This window comes from Haemaphysalis longicornis, unplaced genomic scaffold (genome assembly GCF_048455015.1).
Source record: "Haemaphysalis longicornis isolate Haplotype H1 unplaced genomic scaffold, Haemaphysalis longicornis Haplotype H1 scaffold_6, whole genome shotgun sequence".
In the NCBI taxonomy this organism is placed as follows: domain Eukaryota; kingdom Metazoa; phylum Arthropoda; class Arachnida; order Ixodida; family Ixodidae; genus Haemaphysalis; species Haemaphysalis longicornis.
Genome location: NW_027526407.1, coordinates 80,476,617 through 80,502,378, shown reverse-complemented (window position 1 = coordinate 80,502,378; position 25,762 = coordinate 80,476,617). Strand labels below are relative to the sequence as shown.

The following is a 25,762-nucleotide window of genomic DNA, read 5'->3' as shown; positions in this document are numbered from 1 at the left end:
ATATATATATATATATATATATATATATATATATATATATATATATATATATAGATATATATATAGATAGATAGATATAGATATATATATTGTAACAAGAAGACGATGAAGAGAACAATGCAGCGTGGCTTTGCCATCACAGTCTCGGACGACGAAGAAGTTCTTTGTGTGCGCGCAGCTTGGCCGCCATGTAAATAGTGTGAATACATCGTTCGACTATCTCATCGTTCATGTCGTCCGTCCTGCCGCCACGTTACATTTGGTGGAGAGTGCGGGTCGTCATCCCCGTCCTGGTCCCAGCTTCGCACCTCATCGGCATCGGTGGAATCATCGGGGGTGCGTCTGCGTCAGCCGCGTCGGACAGCCCCAGCCCGGCCGCTATCAGCACTCGACGACGTCCCCCCGCCCCGTATCCCCAGCCCTTGACGAGCCCATCCAGATGCGCGCAGACCCGACGACGTGTGACCAGACGACGACGACGACGTGTCCCCAGCCCTGTGGTCGGACGTGGTTCCGGATACCTTCGACGTTTTGTCGGTGCCGTGACGAGGTCGTGTCGCGGGACCAGGCATCGCCCACACCATCATCATCCTATGTGGCGGCAAGGACTTCATTGTACAATGTCATCTCATCTTTCGTCCTCACCACATCGCCTATTACAACGGCGTCGACCGGGACGGTCGCTTTCAACCGGGGGTCCATGTAACAAGAAGACGATGAAGAGAACAATGCAGCGTGGCTTTGCCATCACAGTCTCGGACGACGAAGAAGTTCTTTGTGTGCGCGCAGCTTGGCCGCCATGTAAATAGTGTGAATACATCGTTCGACTATCTCATCGTTCATGTCGTCCGTCCTGCCGCCACGTTACAATATATATATATATATATAAATCAGGGTAGGCAGCAAACAAAGCCAAGGATAACAATGGGGATAATGTGGTTGGTCATTTCATTCCTTGAAACAGCCAGTTTTTTTGAGAGAAAGTGGAGACAAACACCCGTCGGGTGGGATCTGAACCCACGACCCCCAGAATACGCGTCTGGTACAATGACCACTGCGCTAACGGCGGGACTGTGCTCCCCTCCACTTCCTCGGGTATTTACATTAAGGTAATCGTTTCCTGTGCTTATGGGTGGTAGCCAGCGCCACTCCGACTACTCGGGGTGAAGGGGACCTTCTTATTAACCCCCGGGCCGTGACTCGAGCGTCTACGACATATGATAGCACAGGAAACAATTACCTTAATGCAAATACCCGATAAAGTGGAGGGGAGCACAGCCTCGCCGTTAGCGTAGTGGTCATCGCACCAGGCATATGGTTTGTCTCCTTCCTTTACATCCTGCCAGTGTTGCACTGCTTTTTATGATACAAATACCAGTGCCGCCTTTCCACCAAAGGCACCAAGATGGCATGCAGTGTTTTTTCGCTGCCCCTCTAACCACAACGTACTGAATCGTCTGTTCCAGTTCAAGTTGTCCTCGACTTTACTGGGCCTCTTCTTCATGATCCCGGGTTTATTGAACCTCGTCATGGTGCCCATCTGGGGCTGGTTGTGCGACAAAAAGGTAAGTTGCGCCGTCTGGTGTCTATGCAGCGCTAAACTTGGTAGGAAGTTGAACGGTGTGTTGATGTTTGTAGGTCAACAACAAATTGCTGACCGCCATCGGTGCGTACTTTGTCCTCCTCTTCCTGCTGCTTATCGGCCCAGTGCCTTTTCTTCCATTCAGCACGTAAGTATTGCGTCCCTGCACATTTCTGACACGCCATTCTGTGTTACAAAGTATTTTATGCGTAGCATTCTTTGCCGATTACCCCCGAAGTCAGGACCGTGTAAAACCATGCATTTCCACAAAAATGCAGATATCGCGGAAGTTCCACGCAATTTTGAAAAAACTAAAAAAACTAAAAAATATAAAATCATTATATATAAAGAGTGGGGTATCTTTATACCCCACTCTTTATAAAGAGTGGGGTATCTGATAAGGCCATCTGATTTTAGTTTGGGCGAGTTTCTGCAGGCTCCCTGTGTCATGTGGTGATGTTTCGAAGCAGCGTTTAGTCGCGGACGCGGCTTACTCTATAAGCCCGTTCCCGCGCTGCTCGCGACGGATATATGTAGCAGATGAATATTTGCGAGCGCTCACCTCAGGACAAGACGACCCAGCGTTAAATTCTTTGACGGGTGCAGATCCGCGGGTATAATTTTGTATTAGCCACTGTACTCCTTTCGTAGAATGTTCGTGAAATGTATACCACGTTGCTTCTCCAGGATAGTCATCAATATCCGAGGTATGATATTAGCAAGCGTAACTGGTGGACTGTCAGCTATGAGTGCTCCGCTAGAATATGTAAGCGCGCAAAACCGATTTACATCATTGTGTATAGCATGACCATCTGTTAAGTTCGGGCTCCTCATTTAATTAAGGAAAGCCGCCGGTGGCTCATGTTCGGCGTCGCGTACGCTGGTTGCGGCTATCCCGTGTCCCTTTCATGTAACCGCACGGACGCCAAGTTCGGAGCCGCGGAGAGCGGGTTTTGTGCCCGTCCTTTTGTGTGTCAAAAGACGGGGGCGATTATCCTGAGTACCTCTGTCGCGTCGGAGGTGGCTGGGTCATTGGGCATGACAAGCTGACGAGAAGCTGAATGACGGTGTGTCTCATAGTGTCGAAAAGGCGCGCGGTGTAAGTTTTTGAGAATTTGCAAAGCCGGTGCCGGGCGCTCCTCGATGACGGGTCGTTCGCCTCGACGACGGTCGCCTGGGCTGGCAGCGTCTCTTCCCGTGGGCTGTTCAGGCGGGCGGCGGCGCCCCTTTAGTCTGGGAGGGGATTAGCAACGACTCCCTCTTTGTCCCGGCGCGCACACAGACAAAGGCGCCAAGGCGAGGACGCAGGAAGAGGTTAGCCGCGCGAAGACCGCTCCAAGCCGTTGGCTTGGCTTTTGAGCAGAAGCCGCCCGCTGAACGTAATGGTGTGTCCACTTTAGGCCGCAGACGTCCTGTATTTGCTTGTCGGGTGTAATAGCGTGCGTGGGAAACGCACTATGAGTGTATAAGAGAGAGGGTTGGGTCACGTGACCGCAGGTGGGGACATGTGTGTGATTGGCTGGTTCCTGTGGCCAATCAATGGTTTGTATTAATTGTTTTGAAAGGTTTTTCTCTCTTTCTTGAACGCCCCCTTTTTGGAGGCGGGGTTTTTGGTATCAAAACCAGAGTGTTGGGTTTCGTCGAGGGTCGGTCGAGAGGGGATCATCTGAGGAAACGGGCCCTACGGGGACACCGCAAGTAAATTTCAGGGCAGTGGAATTACAACCAGCTCCATGCATACGCCGGCTTCGCTACGCTGGTCTGTGACACACACCGAACGCTCAATAGACCGAATGTATTACACCAAGATCGCGTCAGAAGCATTTCCGCACTTGTAAATGCACCACATTTGTATACAGAGTGACTGCCACGCGTTAATATGCATTTAGAATGCATGCAAAGGGTAAATCTGTCTTGAACCTGCTCCAAAAGTAACGGCAACCGGGGCTTCCCGCGGCTGCTTTCGAAACGGGCCGCTGGGGGGATTTCAATGGCGCCACCTACAGGCAGCGCTCGAGGCTTATATAATTGTATTTTTTCAGGAAACTCTGGGTTGTCACTCTGTCCATGGCTTTCTTCGGGCTGGGCATCGGTGGCGCATCAATTTGTGCCTTCATGGCAACTCTGGAGTACACAATGTAAGTGTACTTGCTTCTTTCATTCTCAGTTTTTGTGCGTTCAAGTCAGTAACTTTAGGTCTTACACAGGCAGGTAAAAGAAACCTTCTTGACCTCGCAAAGGATCAACCTTGTAGCTCTGTTGACCGTTAAATTCACCAACCTTGCAAGCCTCAACCAGTCGCTTGCTAGCTCGCTCAGTGCTTCCTTGTTTACAAGTTTTCTCGATCGGAAATCTTGTTTTAGCATTTTATGCAACGAACGACCATTTAGTAGAAGAGTCAACTACCATTTTATAAAGAAAAAGGAAACCCCATGATATGGGATGTTATGAAGAATGCATTAACCTTATTCTGTAAAGTTTGACCCGCCGTGGTGGCTCAGTGGCTCAAGGCGCTGTGCTGCTGAGCTTAAGGAAGCGGGTTCGATTCCCGGGAACGGCGGTTGCTTTTCTGATGTATACAGGCGAAAAGCGAAAACGCCCGTGTGTTCGAGATTTCGGCACACGTTAAAGACCCCCCCCCCCACACACCCCCGCCAGGTGGTAAAAATTAATCTGGATCCCTCCACTACGGCTTGCCTCATCGCCTGTGTAGTGTCGGTGCGTTAAACCTCACAATCAATCCATCGATCGATCGACCGATCTATCGATCGATCTATTGATAAATCAATAGATCAATCAACCAACCAATCAATCAATGCAGTTTGGAGTAACTCGAGCCCCGTACCCCTAATAACACTTTATTCCTTTCATTTGTGTGCCTGTAAAAAATTCCTAACAAGAGATTTTATTACCCATCATACACCACATTCGTGCTTCTTTGAGTGCTATAGCAGCGTGAAGGCGAAGGGTCCTTGAACCGTGTCACCTAGTCACAAGATAAAAATGTTTGTGCAAAGTTATAAATTATTTTGGGACCGTTCTTGTTTCAGTGACCGTGGTTTCGAACGCTCCGTCGCCACCAACGGTCTCGTGTCTTCGATGTTCACGATCTTCCAGTCTATCGGGTCAGCACCTTTTTTCTAACTCTGAAATTTATTTATAGATATAACACGGCTTCTTAAGTGCTCTGGCAGCATATCGATCGCATACGGCCTGTCAGCGTACAGAATAAAACTGAATGGGATGGAAGAGAAATTAGACCAAAAGGAAACGTATCGGAAAAGGTTGTTGCACTTCAGCACTGTTCGGCGAATAGGTAACAGCGAGGCCCAACCTACTTTTCGTTGTAGACCTCACGTGCGCATCTCCTCTGCAGCGATACGGGTTCAGCAATAGCTTTTTTTAATAACGTCAGAAAAAGAGTTAAAAAAAAAAGCCCGCTGATAGTTTCCCCGTTCCCGGGAGGTGGTCGCTGATCTATCTTCTCTTCCCCATTACCCCTTCCTTTTCCTGCCCCAACCACCTTTGTACCACTACCTCAACCCATATTTCTACCCCCTCCCTTTCCCTTTCTCTCCCTGCGATACATATGTGGTGCAGGCTGGGAACCTCTTTCCCTCTCACAGTCACCTCACCTCACCCTGGGAGGATCAATTAATAAGATATTGAAGTTGGATAAGTGCGCTGATTTAAACTCGCACAGTTTTGTGCCATCGATTGCTTTTCTGATTGTATCCTTTCATGTCTCCTTAATGGTACTTTATGCGTACAAATCTACTAAAAGAAATTACATCCGGAATTATTGAACAACTTATTGTGGAGGACCTGATTTTTTGACTGAAGCAGACTAAACAGGTGGGAACAGTTTCGCAGAATCGGACAAAATGGCGTTCGAAGATGGGCTACTGTAGTGTGTGTGTTGTAAATTTGCTCGTATGTGTACCGGCAGTCGTAGGTCATGTCGCTAAGCGGCATCACCTGGTTCATAATGCCCGTAAAAGAGCGGGAAATAAAGACTGCGGCACCGTACGTTCCCCGTGATGATCATATACGCTCCTGCCCAAAACTAATTTTTGTGCTTAAGGTTGTGAAACATTTTTATGAGCTTAAAAACTTCCGACATCACAAATACGAAGTCAGAAAAAAAAGTTTGGTTCAGTATATATAGGATGGTCACAATGACCCACTGGGCACTGGGAAATACTGGGCCCTGGCTGCCCATATATCTGTTGAACGAGAAAGGGATGACAATAACGTAAGATTTGTATTGCTGTCATTTGTATTAAAAACAAAATTTCGCAATTTTGCTTACCTGTCACTAGCCCTTTGAGCGCCCCGGCTCAATGCGAGTTGGCACGCGTAAAAAAGACTTTTTTTAGCACGCGGAAGTGCATGCTGCCGTCTCTTGTTTAATTTTTGAAGGTCCGGGAATCTTTGTCAGCAGATAGTGTTAAATGTCGAAAAAACCACAAAGGCCGGGAGAAGAAAATATTGTTTGAGTTGTTGCATCTAAACAAAATTGCGCATCACGGGTTAAGTCGTTAAGTGAACTTTCATAAGCTAAACCGTAACAGGCAAGACCACGAAAATTTTAATGGGGGATGCACTTTGAGTTCAGAGTAGCATTTTCAGACCTGCGTAGAATTAAACTAGTTTTTGGTGTTTAGTTCCTCTACAACAAATCCAGAAATAAAACAGTGTCCTCACCTGCCCATGCTTATGTGCTCCTGCTTTCCACAATATTTTCACAACCAGCTCACCCACACTCCTCATAAGGAGTGTGGGTGATGCTGTCATTTTCCACATGCATGTGGAAAATTACAGTATGTGTCTGCAAGATTTGTTGACGGGCTAGTTGGTCTGATACTTGAAACGCCATGAGGATGCAGAGAACGACGACACAAAGAGGAGACAACAGGACGAGCGCACTAGTCCTGTTGTCTCCTCTCTGTGTCGTCGTTCCGCGCATCCTCATGGCGTTTCAAGTACATGTCTTAATAGACCTTATGCGAAATTGCTTGGTGATCTAGCAACACTGATGTAAACGAGACCGTCGGCCATATTGGTACGGGCGCCGATCGGGAACTCTCTTATTGTTTACTGTGAAAGAGTAGGTGACGGTAACGCGGTATGGCTCAAACTGGACGGCGTTTTCCGGCTCCCGACCGCGGATTGTGGACGAAGGACTTGTCTGCGCTGCCGACTGTGTCTGAAGACTCATACCACTCAGGGTGCCGCGCCAAAGACCCATCCGAGCGGCCGCGGAGCAGGGCATGCCACCTAACCACCGAGGCGCATTGCTCGCCTTCATTGGTACGGACAAACACGTGCGACTCGCAGTAAGTAAATCCTTCTTTGTTTTTTACTTGACGCGAGTTAACCGGTATGAGCATTTGTATAGCACTTTGTTCACCGTTGTTTACCATGCAAATGCTAGCGGCGACCCTGTTGCAGTAACCCTGAAAGAGGAAGGCGACAATCGCCAGACCGTACCGCTAGTGGGTGGATTAGGTATTTTCAAATGCTCTACATCGAATTTGCGGGATGATTTTTGGCGAAGATGTTTACGGAAAGGTTGCGGCCGTTTTCCGTGACGGTCGTCCGCCCGCGCGTTGGCGTGAAGCAATCGCGCTTTGCGGCTAAGTCAACTACAAAAGCGCACATACGCCTTGAATTTTCTTTTTTTTGTGTTTTCATTATTTATTGCGCATGTTCTGCCGCAAAAATCTGTTTGCGTGTCTTTCTTCTCCTTTTTTGGCGGTGGGGTGGTTGTGCTTGTTTCTAAAGCGCATGTTTTTGGTGTGCACGAATAGATAATACAGTAAAACCTCGTTATAGCTCGATCTCACTGAATTAGAAGATTTTTTTAATTCGATGGGTCATCGCTATAGCCCGAATGTTTACCTGTTTATCTCGAAAGGTTCTGGAAGTGAGTTCCAGATAATCATATTATTGCTTGCTTAAGTTATGACGAACAAGATTAGGCGGGTACTGGTATCATTACCCACGGGGAGGTTTTTAAATGTTAAACTTCCTTCTCTTGAAAATGCATTAACAAAGCATGCAGAGATACTTGCACGCTCGAACTTGACAAACTATTTTGACATCATTGCTGTTTGAGGTGTAAGTCCTTGCCCTTGCAACAGTGTTAAACAAGATACAAAATCTGGTCATTTTGAGCCTGTTCCTTGCGGCCACTTCTTTCTGTTCTGTCCCTTTACGTAGTAACTGTAGCGGGCTAGTCCTGTTCTTCCCTGAGTGCTATTTACTGTTACTCTCTCTGTCCTTGCAGGTTGGGCCTCATCCATGTGCTCAGTAGCTGCTTTCGCTCCCAGAAGAAAAGTGGCCGGTCATATATGTTGTGTGCTTCACGTTTGAGACTGACAGTGGGGCGATTGTGAGGCAGCGTGCGATTGCCTGGCGGGTTGCAGTGGAGCATGGAGTAACATCCTGGCTGCTGTGCACCTACTCGCCCTTTTGCAAGCCGAAGGTTTTAAGAGGCGCCACCGGAGCTTGCGTGCACTGAGCTGCCACAACAGTGGGGACGTCCGAGACAGCAGGGCATCAAGCCAGCGAGTGTCCAAGACATTGACTGGAGAAGCCCGCTAGAAAATGGCCCCTCCCTTCCCTTGCCAATGCGTCTGTTTGATGGACGTCGAGTACAGGAGCAATGCGAGCAGCAACAAAGTTTCGTGCAGGCGCTTGGGAGAAAACTTGGTAGCCTTGGGAATGGGTTTTTTGCCCCAGTTGTGCTGGCCTCACCCCCCACAGTGACAGAAACAAGATCTGGCATGGCACCTGAAGGGTCACCTATGAGCTACCAGCAAGCATTCATGCCACATTTCGCCGTGGTCATCTCGCGAGCACGCAGAGGCTGGGCAACGTCGTGTTTACTAGACCGCGGCATGCAGGGGTGCACAAATGCTTCCTTTTGTTCCATTTATATCCACAGTTTGCTATACTGTACGCGCTATGAATTAGCGAAGTAGTTTAATTTACTGGGATTTTCACTGTGGATACAAAAAATGCAAAAGCACTCAAGCTGATGCGCGGCGGCCTGATGCAACTCTGGCCTTTTTCTGTTTTTTTTTAATAAAACTTGAAAATTGTCTCAGCTACCTACATCAATGGCCACTATCATTACGTCAGAGGCATGCATGCAGCATGTGACAAACTAGAGGAGTGAGTGTGTATTTTAGCCGCAAAATATTCGACAGTAAATACATGGTGGCTGAAATGACAATGGGCACCAAGTTAACTGTGACCTTTCAGCCCGACAAATCGGGAACCAAGTGCAAAAGCTCGAATTTTCCACAGTTAGATCATCATAAAACAGTGTACGCCACTTCTGCAACGATACGCGGCTAAATGCAACGTAAAAGAAACCAACAACACACTCCCATGCCGTGCGCGCCCGCCAAAGAGGAAATTTTGCCGCACTACGCCGTGACGGCGTAGTGCGGCAAGAAAAGTTTGTTTACGACCCTGGGTAAGATCAAGGCTCGTGTAGTGGCTAAGCGGCACCATTTAACAATGAAATGAGGCGGGCGCAGAGCCACAGGGGCGAGTAAAGAAACAGCCTAATTTTGGCAACGTGTGGTACTGTTTTCCCGGTCGAGAGCCGCTGACAGTCGCATGAATAGGTTTCGCACGCTCAGGCTTCATTTAGAATACAAAGGCTGGACCACAGAACTCCAACGTAGCTGTATTTTTCATCCGGACAGCGACTACGGAATCCCGCGCTTAGCGAACCAACGACAAATATTCGCTCCCAGCGCACCGCGCCCAGCGTGTCACAAAGGTTGCTCGCGCCGGCATAGTTCGCGTCAGAAAGTTCGTTCAAACGCGTGGAACTTCACTTACCTTTTCTCCATTTGGACCGGTATTTCCGCATTGCATGCACTGCGGCACGAAGCAATGCTCCGGCATTGTAGTCCATCACCAAGAGCGGTCAATGCCCGCCTTCTATGTTTTGCTAATTGGTTTCGGTTTCAAACGACCGTACCAAAATGGCGGACCTAGTTACCGGGGTCGACGTGAGATGGCGGGGCGCATTTTGCATAGGGTCTATTGGTTACGGCGTTTTGGCGGTCTCCTTGCGCAGATCCTTCACGGGACCCACCTTGGGAGGCGTCTTGCTGCAGCATGTAGGCTACTCCTGGGGAACAATGGTGCTGTTCTGCTTCGAGGCTACCGTGGTGAGTGGGTGGGACAGGAGGGAACAGGCCTCTGATGTTCCCCGCAAAAACGCCCTTCATTGAAACAAAACGTTTAAACACTTCTTCAGTCCCCTCGCGTTGCTCTTTTGGGAACCATCTGCTTTGGAATGTATGGCGGATGTAAAAGGTAACGTTGTGGCGGAAACTCTAATCAGCCTTAAAGGGACCCAGAAAAGCGTCGTGAAGGTGGCAATCAAATACATTCAGGTGGTAGAACGGGTGTAGCCCGAAAGAACCCATTCCCGTTTGACCCCTTCCCGTTTGAACCCATTCCCGAAATGCCCTTCCCGCTTGATCCGTCCCGTGTGCACCCGTTCCCGAAACGACCTTCCCGTTTGGGCGCTTCCTGTTTCAGCCCGTTCCCAAAACGCCCTTCCCGTTACAACCCACTCCCAAAGCGCCCTTCTCATTTGAACCCGCATCGTTGCAACCCATTTGAATTTCTGAAAATATGCGTTACCGTCTTCGAAACTGTTCCCCAAAATGTGCTTACAAGCAACGGGTCATGCACTAAAAACTGGTATGCACCAAATTTTCCGGAATCGACCGGTATTTCCGACCGATAAAAGTTTCCGAATGCCTTAGGCCGATCCTGCCCTCTTGACACAAGATTTGTAGCGGCGAAAGTGTACTATAAAGATACCCAATATCTTGAGGAATGCACGCATTGGATTTTTCTGCAGTTGGTGTTCGTACGTGCGGCTGAAATTTATTTATCAGCCGCTCTTATGCTCATTGTTTGGAGCGTAGCTTTGTCTTCGGGTTCGAGAGATCTATAGATCAAAGATGTCCGTAGGAGAGACTTTAAAAAAGGCAAAAACATGTGCAGAAATCTGAGAATTGGCTACAAATGCCTTTCCTACGTGAGTAATGGGCAGATATTTTTATTTATTTACTTATACTTTACGGCCTGGTCGGGCTCATGCAGGAGGGAACATAAAAACACATCAGTATTGGTTGGCGTAGTTTAAAAATGCCCCACACAAATAAGTAAAAGACATAAATATGTAATAGACGCAAAGGGGTCCGAGCAAGGATATTCATTCGCAATGTATTCCAATTTTAAAATACGACGACTCAACCAGAACACATATTTACAATACGCGGGGAAAATTCTTCTAACGATACCGAGTTCACTGTTCGTTCAGTTAACTTATTCCAGTAAGAAATTGGACGAGGAAACAAAGAGAACTTTCGAATAGTAATTCAGCTGATTGGCTGCCTAATAGTCTTACTATTATGTCTTCTCGCTGAACGTCTGAAAGGCCCTTGGAGGTAGTATTCCCGCGACAATTTTAAGTGTCTGTAGTAAAAAAAATTTAGGCTAGAGACGACCCTGCATTGCTTAAGTTTTTGAAGGTTTGCCCTATTACGCGAATTGAGTATACTAGAGTGACGGGAATAAACAGAATCAATAAAACGAAAAGCTATAGGTTTATAATTTTCGCCGCTGCTCATGACTGCGATTTTTTATAGCCAGATCTGGTATATATATCCAGATACATAGGGTTACTTTATTTTTATACATCTTTTTATCTTTTATAGTTTTCATATGTTTTCAACATTGATGTACACTTGCGCTATTATAACGATTAAATGTGTTAGTCCGCCAAATACGATTTCTTTCAAAGTGAGGGTGTTTTTGCGATTTTTTTTGTGCTTCCGTGGCGCTTTTCTGGGCGTTTGATTTTATCATTTTTTGGCTTGTTAATTTAAAAGACTTGTTTGTTAATTTAAAAGATTTGTTTATTAATTTGTTAATTGTTAATTTGTTTGTTAGGCTTTGTTAACTTAAAAGATTTCTTAATTGGTATGACAAATTGTGACCAAATGTCGTCGTCTCTAGATTCAAAAAGGGAAGCCCGTGTTTGAAAAGCAGTCAAGGACTCTGGATGTACTGAGCATGCTATCAGCGGCTGTGAACAAACGGAAATAAAGGAAAAACAATATGAAAATGTTTTTTATAACGTTTCATAAACTGGGCACGTTGTTCCGGGAACGGGCTAAATAGGAAAATGCGAAACGGGAAGGTTCTTTTGCACCGGGTTGAAATGGGAAGGAACAAACGGGAAGGTTGAAATGGGAACGGGTTCAAACGGGAACGGGCCAAGTGGGAAAGGGCGAAATGGGAAGGTCGTTTTGCGCCGGGTTGAAACGGGACGGAACAAGCGGGAAGGGTGAAATGGGAATGGGTTCAAACGGGAACCTCCCGGTAGAACACATAACGGGGGATTTTTGAGCCAAGTGTGAGCCCCATACGTCGTACGGGTAATTTGTAAACAATTTTTGAAGATCGCCTTTCTCAGCCGATGAGCGCGCCGCCGCAGCGAGCGGACCACGGCTGACGCAACGGCGATCCCGGCTGACGCAACGGCGAGGTGCCCCCCTGATTCGGCCGATCGTCGGCCGCCGGCAACGTCACTGCCATTGGCTTCCGGTTCCTCTTCCTCCTTCCTGCACGATCCCGAGGCAAAGGCGGGTCTGGCGCAGGAATGTAGCTAGCGGTGAACGGAAGTCGAGCGTCGCGATGTCACATGGCTATTCCCAGTGTTTCCAGCTGCTTTAAAAGAAGAAGAGATGGAGGAGGAATCGATCGGCAAGGGGGGAGAGGTGCACCTAATTGCTTCTGGTGCAGCTAATACTGAATGTAGATCAATAATTCCAACGGCATTGCATCACTATATTGGTACTACGCGACAATAAAGGCCTTTTGTAACTTTTACAAAAGGCTTTTCTGGGTCCCTTTAAGGTGGGTAAAAGCACTTACACCTGACACCGACTCGCGAGTAGAGGTGGTGAAGCTCGCTCTTTTTCTAACGAGCCACTGAATCTTTGCCTTTATAAGATGCTTGGTTGGATATTTTGGAAACGCTTTCGAGGGAAACCTGCTGCTAAGGCGGCGGCTATGACAGTAGAGTGCTCTACATGGTAAAAAAACTGTGGTTGATTCTTTTGTCATAGGAATCGATAAAATCCCAAAGTAAAATTTGCAGCGAAATCTGCAATTGAGCATGATTTGCGGGTCAGCGGTTGCCTTGTGGGTGTGCTTGGCGAGCGACGTCCTGCTGGCGGGTCGCTTCGGCAAAGATGTACTGGCGTAATTTCCGGGACGGATATGACGTGAGTGAAATCCATGACGGCTAACAGCGCTAAAACTGGACGAAAACACGAAACGTCCCCCCCCCCTTTCGTGTTTTAGCCCAGTTTTAGCGCTGTTAGCCGTCATAGAACAGTACTAACTAGCCCAGGTTACAACACTCCGTCAGTGAAATCTTGGTGTTCCCGGCATAAAACACTTTCGGGTAAAAATAGGAAACCCGAAAACGAACAACCCTAAGTATAACGTACTCTTAGACCTTTTATGCCCAGTGTTGCTCAGGAGCAACAGCAAAAAACAATATTTTTTCTCTCTCGCACACTGTGGTTTTTTCGACGTTTGACACCATCTGTCGACAGAAAAAGGATTCCAGACCATCAAAAATTAAAGAGAGGGCAGCACATACTTCCGTATGCGAAAAAAAAAAATTCTTTACGCCTGCTACTCGTATCGAGCCCGGGTGGCTCAATGGGCTAGTGACAGGTAAGAGAAATTGTGCTTGTTCTTACAAATAATGATACAAACTTCACGTTATTGTCTTCACTTGAACCATAAATCATGCTGATCAAGGTAGCTCTCTTGTTCGAGCAATATATGGGCAGCCAGTGCCCGGTGTTTTCCAGTGCCCAGTGTGTCTTAGTGTCCGTCCTAATGAACCAAATTTTTTTCTGACTTCACATTTGTGATGTCGGAAGTCCTTTTAGATCGTAAAAAAACTGCTCACGTGGTTAAGCGAAATAATAGTTTTGGTATCAAAGGGTTAGTACTAAAGGTTGCTTCCCCGCAAGAAGACCCTGTATGCAGGGGTGCACCCTTTACCGACCGCTTGTTCGTTGTACTGGCGTCATTTCCGTGACGGATATGACGTCAGTGAAATCTTTGTATCCGTTTAGATTTACCGTTTAGACAGGTTCGTTGCCGTCTTCGCGGACAGTACGCCATGTTAAGCCCCGTTCCAATTCGAACGAAGCAGTCAACGAAGACTGCTTTGAGGAGGCAGCATCGAAGTCAGCAATGATACAGGCTACCTTCCTGTCTGAACTAATAAGTGACTCCAGCGCCACCTTTTTGCGTATTAATGTTGAAATAAAAGCACTTGTTCCTGTATTTAAATATTTGGTATAAGTTACTGGTGATGCTGATGACTTTGTTTAATTTTTAAATTACTTAACGTTTGTAATAACAACGGTAATATTAGTTACGAAACATGCGGTTTGTGCAACTCAACATGTCTGCTACGACGCTGTCGTCTGCGCTGGCGTTGCGCTTGCGACCGCGGCGCCGTTCCAATTTTATTCCTTTAGACGTCTAGTTAGACTGCTTCGTAGGCTGTCTACGAAGCTGTCCGCGAATTGGAACGCAGCCAGAGTTTCATACTAATATGTACTAGAGGAAAATCTGTCGCTGCAGTCGCCGGCCGCTGTGGGCGGCGCCATTGCTGCTGGCGACGTTCCTCGCCTGCTTGGCTTAGCTAGCCATACGGCTTCTTTTGTGTCTCAAAGCCGAACTCAACAAAAAAAGTAACATTTTTTTGTTCATCGTAGCTTCTAAAAACTACTGACATTTTGGAGGCTCTATTTTAAAACAAAACAAATTTCATGAACCATCTACGGTAGTATTGTTGCTTTTTTGCAGCCATAGCCAACGTTTCAGCCTGTTCATGAGCCATGCCATGGACAAGTGGAACGGTACATGATTAACCACCCCACTGGGAACGCAGATGCCCTGAAATTGCCATCGTAAAGGTTCAACATCCTCTGGAGAGTGGAAAGATCTGACCCGAAATTCTCAAGCGCTTTCGTATCTTGAACGAGTGACTAAAAGCTCCATTGCGAGATCTCTGACTCAACTCCAATATTCCTTGTGCAAGTGGCGTGGGCAGAACGGACATTTCGTGGAGCTTAAGAGGGCGTTCAAAATACAGTACCGAGGGCTCACGTTAGACTGATCCTTCTTTGTCCCATTTGGCTGACCCCATCAAGAACTGAAGTCGTAATCTTCACTGTCCATTGAACACACAGCAGGCTAATTTATCTGGTGCATATAAATTCTTTCCCTGGGGCAGCCTTTTGTTTCTGTTCGATGATCCCATTTGTTTTTAAAGGGGCCCTAAATAGGTTTCTGAAGGTCGCCATTTCAATCGTGCAATCGCTAGAGTACCCCTTCACGACAATGTATACAAAATATTACACCTCTGCGTAAAGCAGGGGCCGCACAAACACGCAACAAAGATGCTTTCTTTCTTCCTTGCTCACCTACCGCTTCCTTGCCGCCACACTTGCGCGCTGGGACGTGCGACAGAGCGGCTGTGACGCACCAGTGTGACGTACAAAGCTCTCAACAGTGCGGCTGCGCTATTGGTGGGCCCCGTTAAATGCTGTAGCCAATCAGCGTTCCCGGCTCTGGGAGAAACGCGGTGGCGCGCAGCGCTCCTGCACCGGCGGCACGGCGTATTCGTCCTGCACGGGTGGCACGGACGAATGTTTATCGTCGCCATCCGTTACACGAGCGTAGCTGGGTTTGTTGTCGTTTACAAGGTATTAATAACGCTGAAAAACACGGCAAATCTCTGCGGGCACAAACGGCCGCTACACGCGCGACCGCGGCAAGCATCTGCCTGCTCGGTCGGCAAGCAGCCCACTGTGCGGTGTACGCACGATAACGCATACACCGCAGCAGCTAAAACTTGTCACCGCCCGCCAGTGCGGGACTATTGCTGCGAATCAGTTTGCAAATACGTGAAAGGGGGTGATAGTCCAGTGAAAGATTGCGCGGGGGGTCGTCGTCGTCGCGGCCTCGCAAAGCAGTGTCTGGATAACTGCGGCGATGCTAAGCCTTTTCACCGACCTCGGTGGGACGAGTTCACCGCGAAACGCTAACGCTAGCGAGCCGCTATAGTCGTCGGTGGCAATCTTCAATTATTGTCGTTAGCGAGCATGTCGAGTTAGGAAGCCCCCTATCTTGCCTTCAAACGCTCGTTTGCGCTCGTTTCCGCCGACGCGAGCACGGCCGGCGCGAGGAGCCGTTCGATGCGGGCCGGCCACCGACCGACCCTAGAGTTCCTGTATATAGCTCCCGCAGGGAGCTAAGAGTTGCGCGACCGGCCGCCATCTTTGTTATCCGGATTGCTGCGGGAAAGCCGCCCGTCGCGAGTGAAGGAGCCTCGCCGCCACGCTTCCGACGGCGGCCGACGCGCGGTGGGGGCGCTTCGGTCGGCGGCGCCTTACGGCGGCTACGCTGGATTCCTGGGCGGGGCGCGGTACCGCCCGCGTCGGTGGCTGCGGCGCAGCCGTAGTGGGGGCTTCTCTGCGCGGCATGGATAACCGGAGTGCCGCAATCACGGCGGCGCGTGGAAAAGGGTCGCGCAACTCTTAGCTCCCTGCGGGAGTTATATACAGGAACTCTAACCGACCCCGCTGAGCGGTAGTAGGCGGAGCTTGGCCGTCGTCTGCTACAAGCGTGACGTACCGCCGAGCGGAGCCAATGGCTGCGCGCTCCTCGACGCAACCCTGTTTCTCTAAGTGTCACCGATCAGGTCTTGCGCCTGGTCGGTGGCGTCTCCGCTTCCACAGTGCTTTGGAGGAGCGGTTAAAGAGGGAATGCGCCAGGCCTTGTTGCGGGCCCTTTTTAATGAACGATACCTCGGCTAATACTGGACGCTTTTAAATCATTTTTGCGACAGGGTGTTCTTTGGATAGTACTCCAATGATTGCGCACGTAAAATCTCAACCTTTGGAATCCTGTTTAGGGCCCCTTTAAGAGCGAAGCCTTTTAGCAAATCGTAATTTTTCGTGTACGCCGTTAAAAATACCAATAAATTGCCGGTCGCACGCACGTGAGCGCGGGCCTCGCGCCGGCCGCCCGGAGTTAGAAAAACCAAGAAAATGCCTAGCGCTCGTGTGTGCACGCCTCGCGGCGACCACCCAGCGACCCCTGCGCACGTTTCTCAAGCCAACATACCCATCGCGATGTTTGACCAAGTGAAGAAAAAAAAAAAACTCCAGCGTCCGTCGTAATTGTGGCAACACTTGCTCTGAACGAGAAACACGCGTCGTAGCTTACGCCCTGCCAAGGTGATGCCGAATGATCATCACTTTCAAAAAATGAAGGGAGCTCACACTTACAGCAACAATGACGGAGTAGAGATCGTTGCGGCAGTGAAGACGAAGCAAAGCGGTTTAAATTGTGGCCTTAAACCGTCGTGATGGTCGTGAAGGTTGCGTACAGATTCGCTACATTCAAGTCTTACGCGTTAGTGTGAGCTTTCCTTATTTTTTTTGTCTTGTGCCTCTCATGGGGATGATTTCGTAACACATTGCTAAGTAAGTTTCATATAAGTTACCCTGCGATAAAAATGTCTGCGGCAAGGACTTTTAGGTGCAGCATTGCTTGACGCTGTATGGCTTTTGACTCTCTTGGCTCTATCCACAGTACTAATTCCGAAACAAGCCGTGCTTGTATTACGTGTCAGCACTGGAATACATGAGCGTGGCCTTAATTACACAGTATTATTCACTAACACGTAGTTTTCACCAAATCCCCGGGAGAACCCCAGGAAGGGCAATTAGGCAAGAGATAGCTGGGAGTCTGGGAGGCAAGAAGGAGGAGAACATGATTCGGTCCACCCTAACGGCCGGCTAATAGGATGTGGTAGTCTACGTCACGTCGCCCCAGTGTGTTAATATGGCCAACCAATGTCGGCATGTTCACGATGTGGGACGCGTCTCGATAGTGTGCGAAGATGCACCACATTCGACACAAATTCGTTGCTCGGTGTTGCCCGGAAACTTGGCCGTAAATGCTAGCTTCCGGAAGGCTTCACACGATCGATGCTTTCTCTCTCGCTTGCAGGCCGTGGTGCTGACGTTCGTCTGCATACGGGAGCTGTGCACTTCTGCCGCTCTGGGGAGCTCGACAAAGCACCGGCGTTTGTCCAATAGTTCGGCGGCGAGAGGTGACGTGCATGTTCAAGAGAACCGCGACACAACCACGAACTCGACCAGCGGCGAGTTTGCCACCATCTCGCACGAGTTCAATGGGCAACAGCAGTATGGCGCCATCAACGGACGCTCCACCGCCACGGCGCAGCCTCCGCGTTGATGCAGAAATATCCCAGTAGCTGTCTTTTGCGTCCAGTGGAAAGGTGGAGCAAATGGAAGATGTTGTGGGACTGAACTGTCGTGCAAAAGCAGTTCTGGTTTAAACTCCAGCGTTGTGTGTCAGTGCCTACGCCAGCTTGGCTGGCCATTGGAGACATCGAGGCCCCTTCAGCCACTTCGCAAATCAGTGATCCCACGACAGCGTGACATATTGTGCGGCTGCGTTGAACGCTTGCTCGCGAAAAGTGCGCCAAGACTCGAGTGAGGTGCCGTGCTCACGGGAACTTTGGCATAGCCGTGATTTAACCTTCGTGCAGCCGATGGCTGATGCGGTTCCTGGCATCTGAAGCTTCTCGTGGCTTCCTTGGGAGGAAAGGAGTCGAACCTGTCTCGTTGCGCCTGTGTATGCTGCACCGTGCGTATGTTACGTGCTAGATTCTTGTGTACCACCCACCAGGTTTGAAACCTAAAGTCGGAATATAGAGAGTTGTTTTATTTTAGAGTGCTTAATCATTCGCTATCTTGCAACTAATACAATTTGGAAAAATAAATTCTCCAGGGATGTCCTCCCTCAGGTTTCACGCACAGGTTTGAACCTGAACTTTTACAAAATGGCCTGAGGAGGCAGAGAATAAATTAACTGTTATGCTAAGCTGTGATGTCCATGTTATTCGCACGTAAGTTTTTAAGTTCCTTAACTGGAGAAGGCAAGTTACTTTTGCATGCAACTAGCGTAACTATAAGCAGAACCGCGTTTTATTCAAGGCATTCCTATGGTTCGTCCCGGTTTTCAATAAAACGCTTTACAAGTTTTGCCCTACGTTGTCATTGGTGTTACTCTTCACTAGGCATATGCGAAAATTGCCGCTGTTAATATTTCGGAGCATACGTGAATAACCAACTAGTAAATGGTGATCGTGCTGAGTACATGCATGCAGTTAAATATTGGAGGAAATGACTACCCAATTTAAATGGAACATGCCGTTGTTGTTTTCTGTAGATCTTTAAAGACACTAAATAAACAGCAAAAAATTATTCCCTCATAATTTGCTGACGCAAGGGATGCAAGCTAATTGTACAGCATATTGTATGCGAAGACAGAATGCAAGCTAAATGTAAGCATTTCTATAGTAGAAAAGCAAGTTCCGACAATGTAGTGGTCATTTGTGAAGACATTAAAAGTACAGCAAAAGTCATTCGAAAGTACCTATAACATGAAAAGCATCCACGCAAAGATCCCTTCGAAGCGTTTGCACAATGCTTCAAAGCGTGACCTTAGGGAAGAAAATTCAGTTCCCGTCCACTCTGAGGAATGCTGACCTGCGAAACTGAGCGCAGTCAACGGAGGGCAAGAAACAAACCACGTTTGTTTGCAATTGGCGATTGAGCATACTTCGTATCCAATTAGCTGAATGAAACTTCGAAGGACTCCAGCGTTCTTGTAGCGGACAAACATGGAGCTGCCAATTTCCCTCCCGCGTCATAGGCATCTTACTGTTTCCGTAACACCAACCCAAGCCACTCGACTACGGAGGACGGCAGACAGGTTGCATTGGTGCCGTGAGACCTTCACGCTTAAATCTCTCGCCAACACAACTTCACGGCACCGCTGATAGAATTACCCCGTTTTTCTGCCTCCACCCCAACCCGTGCACACATAAACCGGCAACCGGTGATGTGCGCGTCCTTAGACGTGAGACACATGCGAATACCATAAGCCATTCAAACTGCACAAATTATTGGCTCATGTCGGCGTTCCAAGCGGGAAAGTAGTTCTCTATCCGAAAGGGATTCGCAGCTACTCGACGAAGTGGAACTTGAGCGGCCAACGGCGGTGGCTGCACCTTCCTATAGGCTGCGCCCTTCCGTTGTTTTCGCGCACATTCGTCCTTCTGTGAGCGCTGACGCCTTTCAATTCCTGCTCTTTTCTTCTGCCGAGCGAACGCCACACGTCCGTCCCATAGCCAGTTAAAAGACAAGTTGAAGAGACATCGATGGTGGCGAGGAGTTTTAGAACTTCCGGAAGCGGTGCCGCTGGTGGCGAGGAGGACCGGAGAAGCTGTGCCGAGTAAAGCGGCTTCACCGGAATGAGAACTGGAGTTTTAGACATGTACAGCTTGGCTGTAAAAGGCGCCTTCGTTACATTTACGTTGTAATATCACTTCGGTATGTTTGATATACCATTTTATATATGCAGTTATATGACATATACGCCACACTCCATGGCAACAGCTTATTTTCAATAAAAAGCGTTACCAGATTTATCAGCATAAATACTGTCAAGTTTTAGGATGAACTTGTTGAAAACGAATACACGAACGATTCAAATTTTAGGGTTTTCCTGCGCCGAAGGTACACCGGGGCTCTTTGGTGCACAGTAGCGGTTGGCTCCGGATTCATTTCAAGCACCTTGGAATCTCAAACGTGCGCTGAAAGCTGGACTCACGGTCATTTTTGCTTTTCGCCTCCATCTAAAAAGCGGTCGCCGCAGCCCGGTATAGCCCGCATTCTTAGGCTCAGCCGCACAACGCTTTAGCCAGTGAGCCACTGTGGCGGAGGCTGCTTCGAATAGCTAAGGAAGCCGTAATTACTGGGTAATTAAGGTCGTCATGACATTACACTTTCTGTTTTTGCACTTTTATATTTTATTTAAGGGCAAAAAATCAAATTGTACCCATCAACTCCAACCAAAGCAAATTCGACATTTTAGTGCCGATCAGTCCACCATTGTGGACACGTGACTATCTCGTTGAAGGCACAATCGTCACCTAAGCGAACGCTGCCTTCAAATTTCGGTATGTAGCATTTTCAATACTTATACTCCGGGCGTTTTCGTCGACGAAAGAGGATCTTTCCGCACCATCCCCCTTCCCCCGGTCCGTTTCCGATAGAGTCAAATATTATATCATTATCGTGAGCTCCGGAATCAGTACCCGCCTCCCCTCACCCACCCCTCAGCACACAGGCGGCTTGCATTGTGTGTGGACTACAGACCAACACATGCTACAACACCTCGACAGTCCTGTCCCCTACATCCCTGTCCCCTACACAGTCCCCTACATCTCCCCCTGCACTTACCCCTACAATTGCCCCTCTTGCTTCCTCACAAACACCACATAACACCTATTCTGGGAATGCCCATACGCACCAAGCCCCCTCCCTTCCCCTTGTCCTCAACAGCGTGAGCGCGAGCTGGCCGGCTCAATGTGTGATGACCAGAAACGCCCCATGCGTTAGCTCTTGACTAGCTTGTGTACGACCATCATCAACCCATAGCCAAAAAAGTTTAGAATAATAACCGATTCCTACCAAGAATTTCAGGAACTTCGACGACCGTGTTCGACGCACACTTTAGTAAATGGGCTTATCAGAGAAACGATGGCCCTACAATTGCATGGCACCCACGCGCGCATGAACTGAGCTCCTGGCCATGATTCGGCGCAATCGGGAATGAGGCAGCCCAAAAAGCTGCGCGGAAGGCTTGATCTCTGCTCTCCTCCGATGACCCCGTAGATCCCTCAGGCTTGAGACCTTCCTGCTTCGACACGACCGAATATACCACCAAGCCCCCAGTCATCCGCATACGCAAGTGCAAATACGAAACGAAAGTTCGACTCAAGCTACCTACACCGAGGGACCACGTTTCTAACGAACATTCACTCACAAGAACTCAGGAAATTTTTATTAGCAAATCTTATACAGGTTTATCATTTCCACCGGAAACAATCCGCAAGTGGCCTACTGCCCCATCCCTTCCCGCCCATTAAAACGAAATGCCTACACTGCCAGGAAGCTGTCAATGCTGATTTTCACCGCCTGGCCTGGATACGCCCCCAATTCTGTCTATACCGGAATTTAATTTCCCCACACCCCCTCCCTCAACCCGTATTGGTCCCCTCTCATTAGATGAACACACCATAAATCTGATTATACAGTTCGCCACTAACAGCTGCCTAGCGCGAGTTATGTAGCGATGGCCAGCACCAATGAATATACCATTCAGTGCTGAACAACAGCCCTGTGGAAGAACCCATGCTGCATTTCGATAACCACCAACTCATGCCCTACGAGCCAATTTGATCCATGGATCCCCCCGCGCTTGCTCAGCTCCACCCCGTGGAGTCCGGCCTCCTTCTTCTCCTCCTCCTCCTTCTTCTTCTTCTTCTTCTTCTTCTTCTTCTTCTTCTTCTTCTTCTTCTTAAGAATTGCATAAGGATTACGGAATCCTCCCCTCAGCCGAGTGGAGGGAGCAAATGGAGTGGAGGAGGGATTCAGAATACGGATCTTAAAGTACTCCAACATATTCAATAAATGTTTTCTCACATTATGTTGTGTACTCTGCATCCAGAGTTGATCGCACCAAGTTGCAGGGGCATCAAGGGCACCTGTAAATGACTAAACACACCTTGCAGCAGTGAGTCCTCCCTTATCTCTTCAACGCAGTGTGGCTAATCATACACAAGACTTGCGTCGCTTATCGCTTCTAACATGGTCGTTGTGCCCCACCTCACAGACCGGATACTTCGTGGCAGCATTGGTCGAAAAAAAAAAAACCTCCCTTGAACACTAAAAGCAAAAAGGGGAAGGCAGAATGACTGCTATGACCAAGCGCTGCTAGTGCTGCACCGTTTCCCCTCGTGAGTGTGCCAAACTTAGTGGAGAGTTTCTAGGACTAATGCTATAACGTTGACCGTGCCCCAACAACTGTGGCACATGTCCAGTCATTTTTCCAAACTAGCCATTTAAAGTAATTTAAATGCAATTCTTAAATGTCAAGTAATTTTAAGCATTCTCGTTAATTATTTGCCCATAAATGTTCCCTTTTTTGTTTTCTCGAAATCTTGACGTTTTAATAACATGGATCGCTTCCCCTGATTTCTCTTCAGTTTAAAGGAGTGCTCACACAAATATTTAAAGCTCAGCTGACTATAAAAAGAGCTTCTTGCACGCCTTATTCACAATTTCCCAGGGACAGAAAAGGACGTCCTCCAAGCGACGAAAGAAAAGTTCCTTGGAAATAATAGCACCACGTCCGTGCCACCTGCCGTTACCAATCTGGACTACAGAGGGACCCCCAACCCCGAGTTAGACAGACCATTCGCCAGGTGTGAGCTGGACGCCGCTCTGGCCAAACTCACAAGAAACACCACCCCGGGAAGTGATAAGATGACGAACAAATTACTGCGTAATACAAACGAAGATATGCAGAACAAAATACTAAAAAAAATCAACGATGTATGGGAGCAAGGCAGGCTACCGGCCAGTTGGAAACATGCCGACGTCACAATGATTCCGAAACCAAACAAACCTGTCGAAATATCTAACCTCAGACCAATATCACTGACGTCGTGCTTGGGTAAACTAATGGAGCACATGGTTCTCAATAGACTCACCTGCCATATCGAAGAATCACCAGAAGACAGAGAAGGTTTTCCGGACACCATGTATGGCTTTCGCCCCCACTTGTCAACTCAGGATATCCTTTTACAAATTAAAGAAGAAGTGATCGACAACCTGAGTACCACGCAAAAAAGCGCCATTCTTACCCTAGACGTCAAAGGAGCGTTTGACAATGTGTCGCATGCAGCCATACTCGAAAATCTCCAGGAAACTCAATGTGGAGAGAAAGCCTATAACTATGTAAGGGACTTTCTATCCTCACGGACGGCAACTGTAAGCCTAGGAACCCTACAAAGCGAACAATTCGACGTACCAGCAAAAGGAACACCCCAAGGCTCAGTGATCTCGCCTTTATTATTCAACCTCGCGATGATCAAATTACCAGAATCACTAAAAACTATCCCAGGGCTTCGACACGCTATCTACGCGGATGATATTACTTTCTGGACGACGACAGGGTCAACCGGCATACAACAGGATGCACTACAGGAAGCAGTAAACCACACGGAACAATACCTCAGGAATTGTGGCCTTTCCCTAGCTCCGGAGAAATCAGCACTCCTAATACTAAAGAAACGGACAAGAGGACGACCACCACCGGAGTACCTCGATCACGAAGTGACGCTTCATGGAGTCGTCATTCCAAAGGTGGACACGCTGAGAGTCCTGGGACTTGTCTTCCAAAAGGACGGCGCGGGATCAGCCACTCTCCAAAAATTACAGTCTACCCTCTCCAGGTCACCCACCTAATCAAAAGAGTGACCAGCAAAAAGCACGGGCTAAAAGAAGAAGACACGATAAGAATGATCCAGGCACTAATCATAAGTCGAATAACCTACGGAACCCCTTACCTAGGACTGAAAACAGTAGAAAAAGAAAAATTAAACGTTTTAATTCGACAAACATACAAGATCGCGCTTGGATTACCGACCAAAACCTCAACCGAAAAACTCCTGCAACTAGGGGTGCATAATACGTGGGACGAACTGACAGAAGCGCACCGGGCAAGCCAACTGGAACGGCTCAAGCTTACAGAAACGGGCAGAGCTACCTTGTGCCGCCTAAACTATCAGGGCCCAATAGAAACAGAAAAAATTCCCCGCATTTCCCCGAAGGCAAGAATGTGAAAGTGCGAATGCACTAGTTGAATTTGCGCGGTTCGGTAATGTTCGCGAAAGAGAGATCACACACACACACAACTACAAAGAAAGAAAGATGCATTTATTCACAGACACCTATTTGTGTTGTCGTTGTACTTGATTGCTAGAGCGGATCTCAGCTTTGAAATTTCGTGTCAGTACTCCTTTAAGCGGGTGCATTAGCCCTTCTCACGCCCGATTCCTGGCCAATCCCCCACGCGGGTATGTGCCATGTCAGCGGCCAGGCAGCGCGCGCCCATCTCCCCCCGTTGCCAAGGAAGACGAGGAGATTCCTGGCCAATCCCCCACGTGGGTATGCAATGCGGACATCGCCGGTGGACGCAGGTTCAGGGTCGCTTAAGAAGTGCATCGCACTTAAAACCAAAAGCAACGCATCCCCCTCGATTTAAGGACGCACATCGAAGTAGCAAGCATCCCACGAAACATGCACCCCGTCTACCACAAGAAGCGTCGCGAAGCCAGAGCGAAAGCAGTCCACAGATCCTACAGAAATGATCAAAACTCAAGATACGTTGATGCGGCAGTGTATCCAAGCCAAATAAATAAACGAGCCCATACAATAAGCGTTGTAGACTTCAAAGGTTCCCACCTATCATCGGCAACAATCAAGACGGGAGACACGGACTCGGCGGAGGAGGCAGCGGTTGCGCTTGCCGTCACCACAGCGCCGGAAACCAAAGAGCGAATCACAGTGCTCACGGACTCGCAAGCAGCCTGCAGGAATTACCAAAAAGGACGAATTTCTAAAACGGCGCTTGGAATATTATCCAAGACTTTTCAAGCACGCCGAAACCCAATAGACATATACATCGTGTGGACACCGGGGCACGAGTCCCTACAAGGTAACGCAGCGGCCGATGCCGTAGCCCGAGACCTCTCACTCCGGGCAGTTGCCTTGACTTACCCGGGATGCCACACAGCCATCCCATCGCCAAACGAAGCAAAGACATCTTGGAACACCTCAGGCTTACAAGAAGGAAATACCCACATCCACATCCAAAGCTCACCTAAGAAGAATCAACACAACTACGAAGACTTCAGACAAATTCCTTCCCACATGCCACACAATTGCATATGATGTACCCCAAATTATACAGCTTCGAATGCCAGTTCTGCAGCGGAACGCCCAACACCCTATACCACATGGTGTGGGAGTGTAAGGGCGTCAAGGAACTACCGGAGGTCCTGGCGCCATCACCGGAGCA

At 48.4% G+C, this 25,762-nt stretch overlaps 1 protein-coding gene across 1 annotated transcript in view; it reads left to right on the top strand.

The window, feature by feature from the left end:
- Positions 1 to 18,812, top strand: part of LOC144143576 (MFS-type transporter SLC18B1-like) — a 58,356-nt gene extending 39,544 nt beyond the window's left edge. The window contains exons 8-13 of the mRNA XM_077675376.1: positions 1,467 to 1,565; positions 1,639 to 1,730; positions 3,625 to 3,720; positions 4,633 to 4,707; positions 9,687 to 9,780; positions 17,750 to 18,812. Of these exons, the coding sequence (XP_077531502.1) occupies positions 1,467 to 1,565; positions 1,639 to 1,730; positions 3,625 to 3,720; positions 4,633 to 4,707; positions 9,687 to 9,780; positions 17,750 to 17,998 (705 nt within the window). The 3' untranslated portion in view covers positions 17,999 to 18,812. The remainder of the gene's footprint in view (positions 1 to 1,466; positions 1,566 to 1,638; positions 1,731 to 3,624; positions 3,721 to 4,632; positions 4,708 to 9,686; positions 9,781 to 17,749) is intronic.
- Positions 18,813 to 25,762: the final 6,950 nt, after the last annotated feature.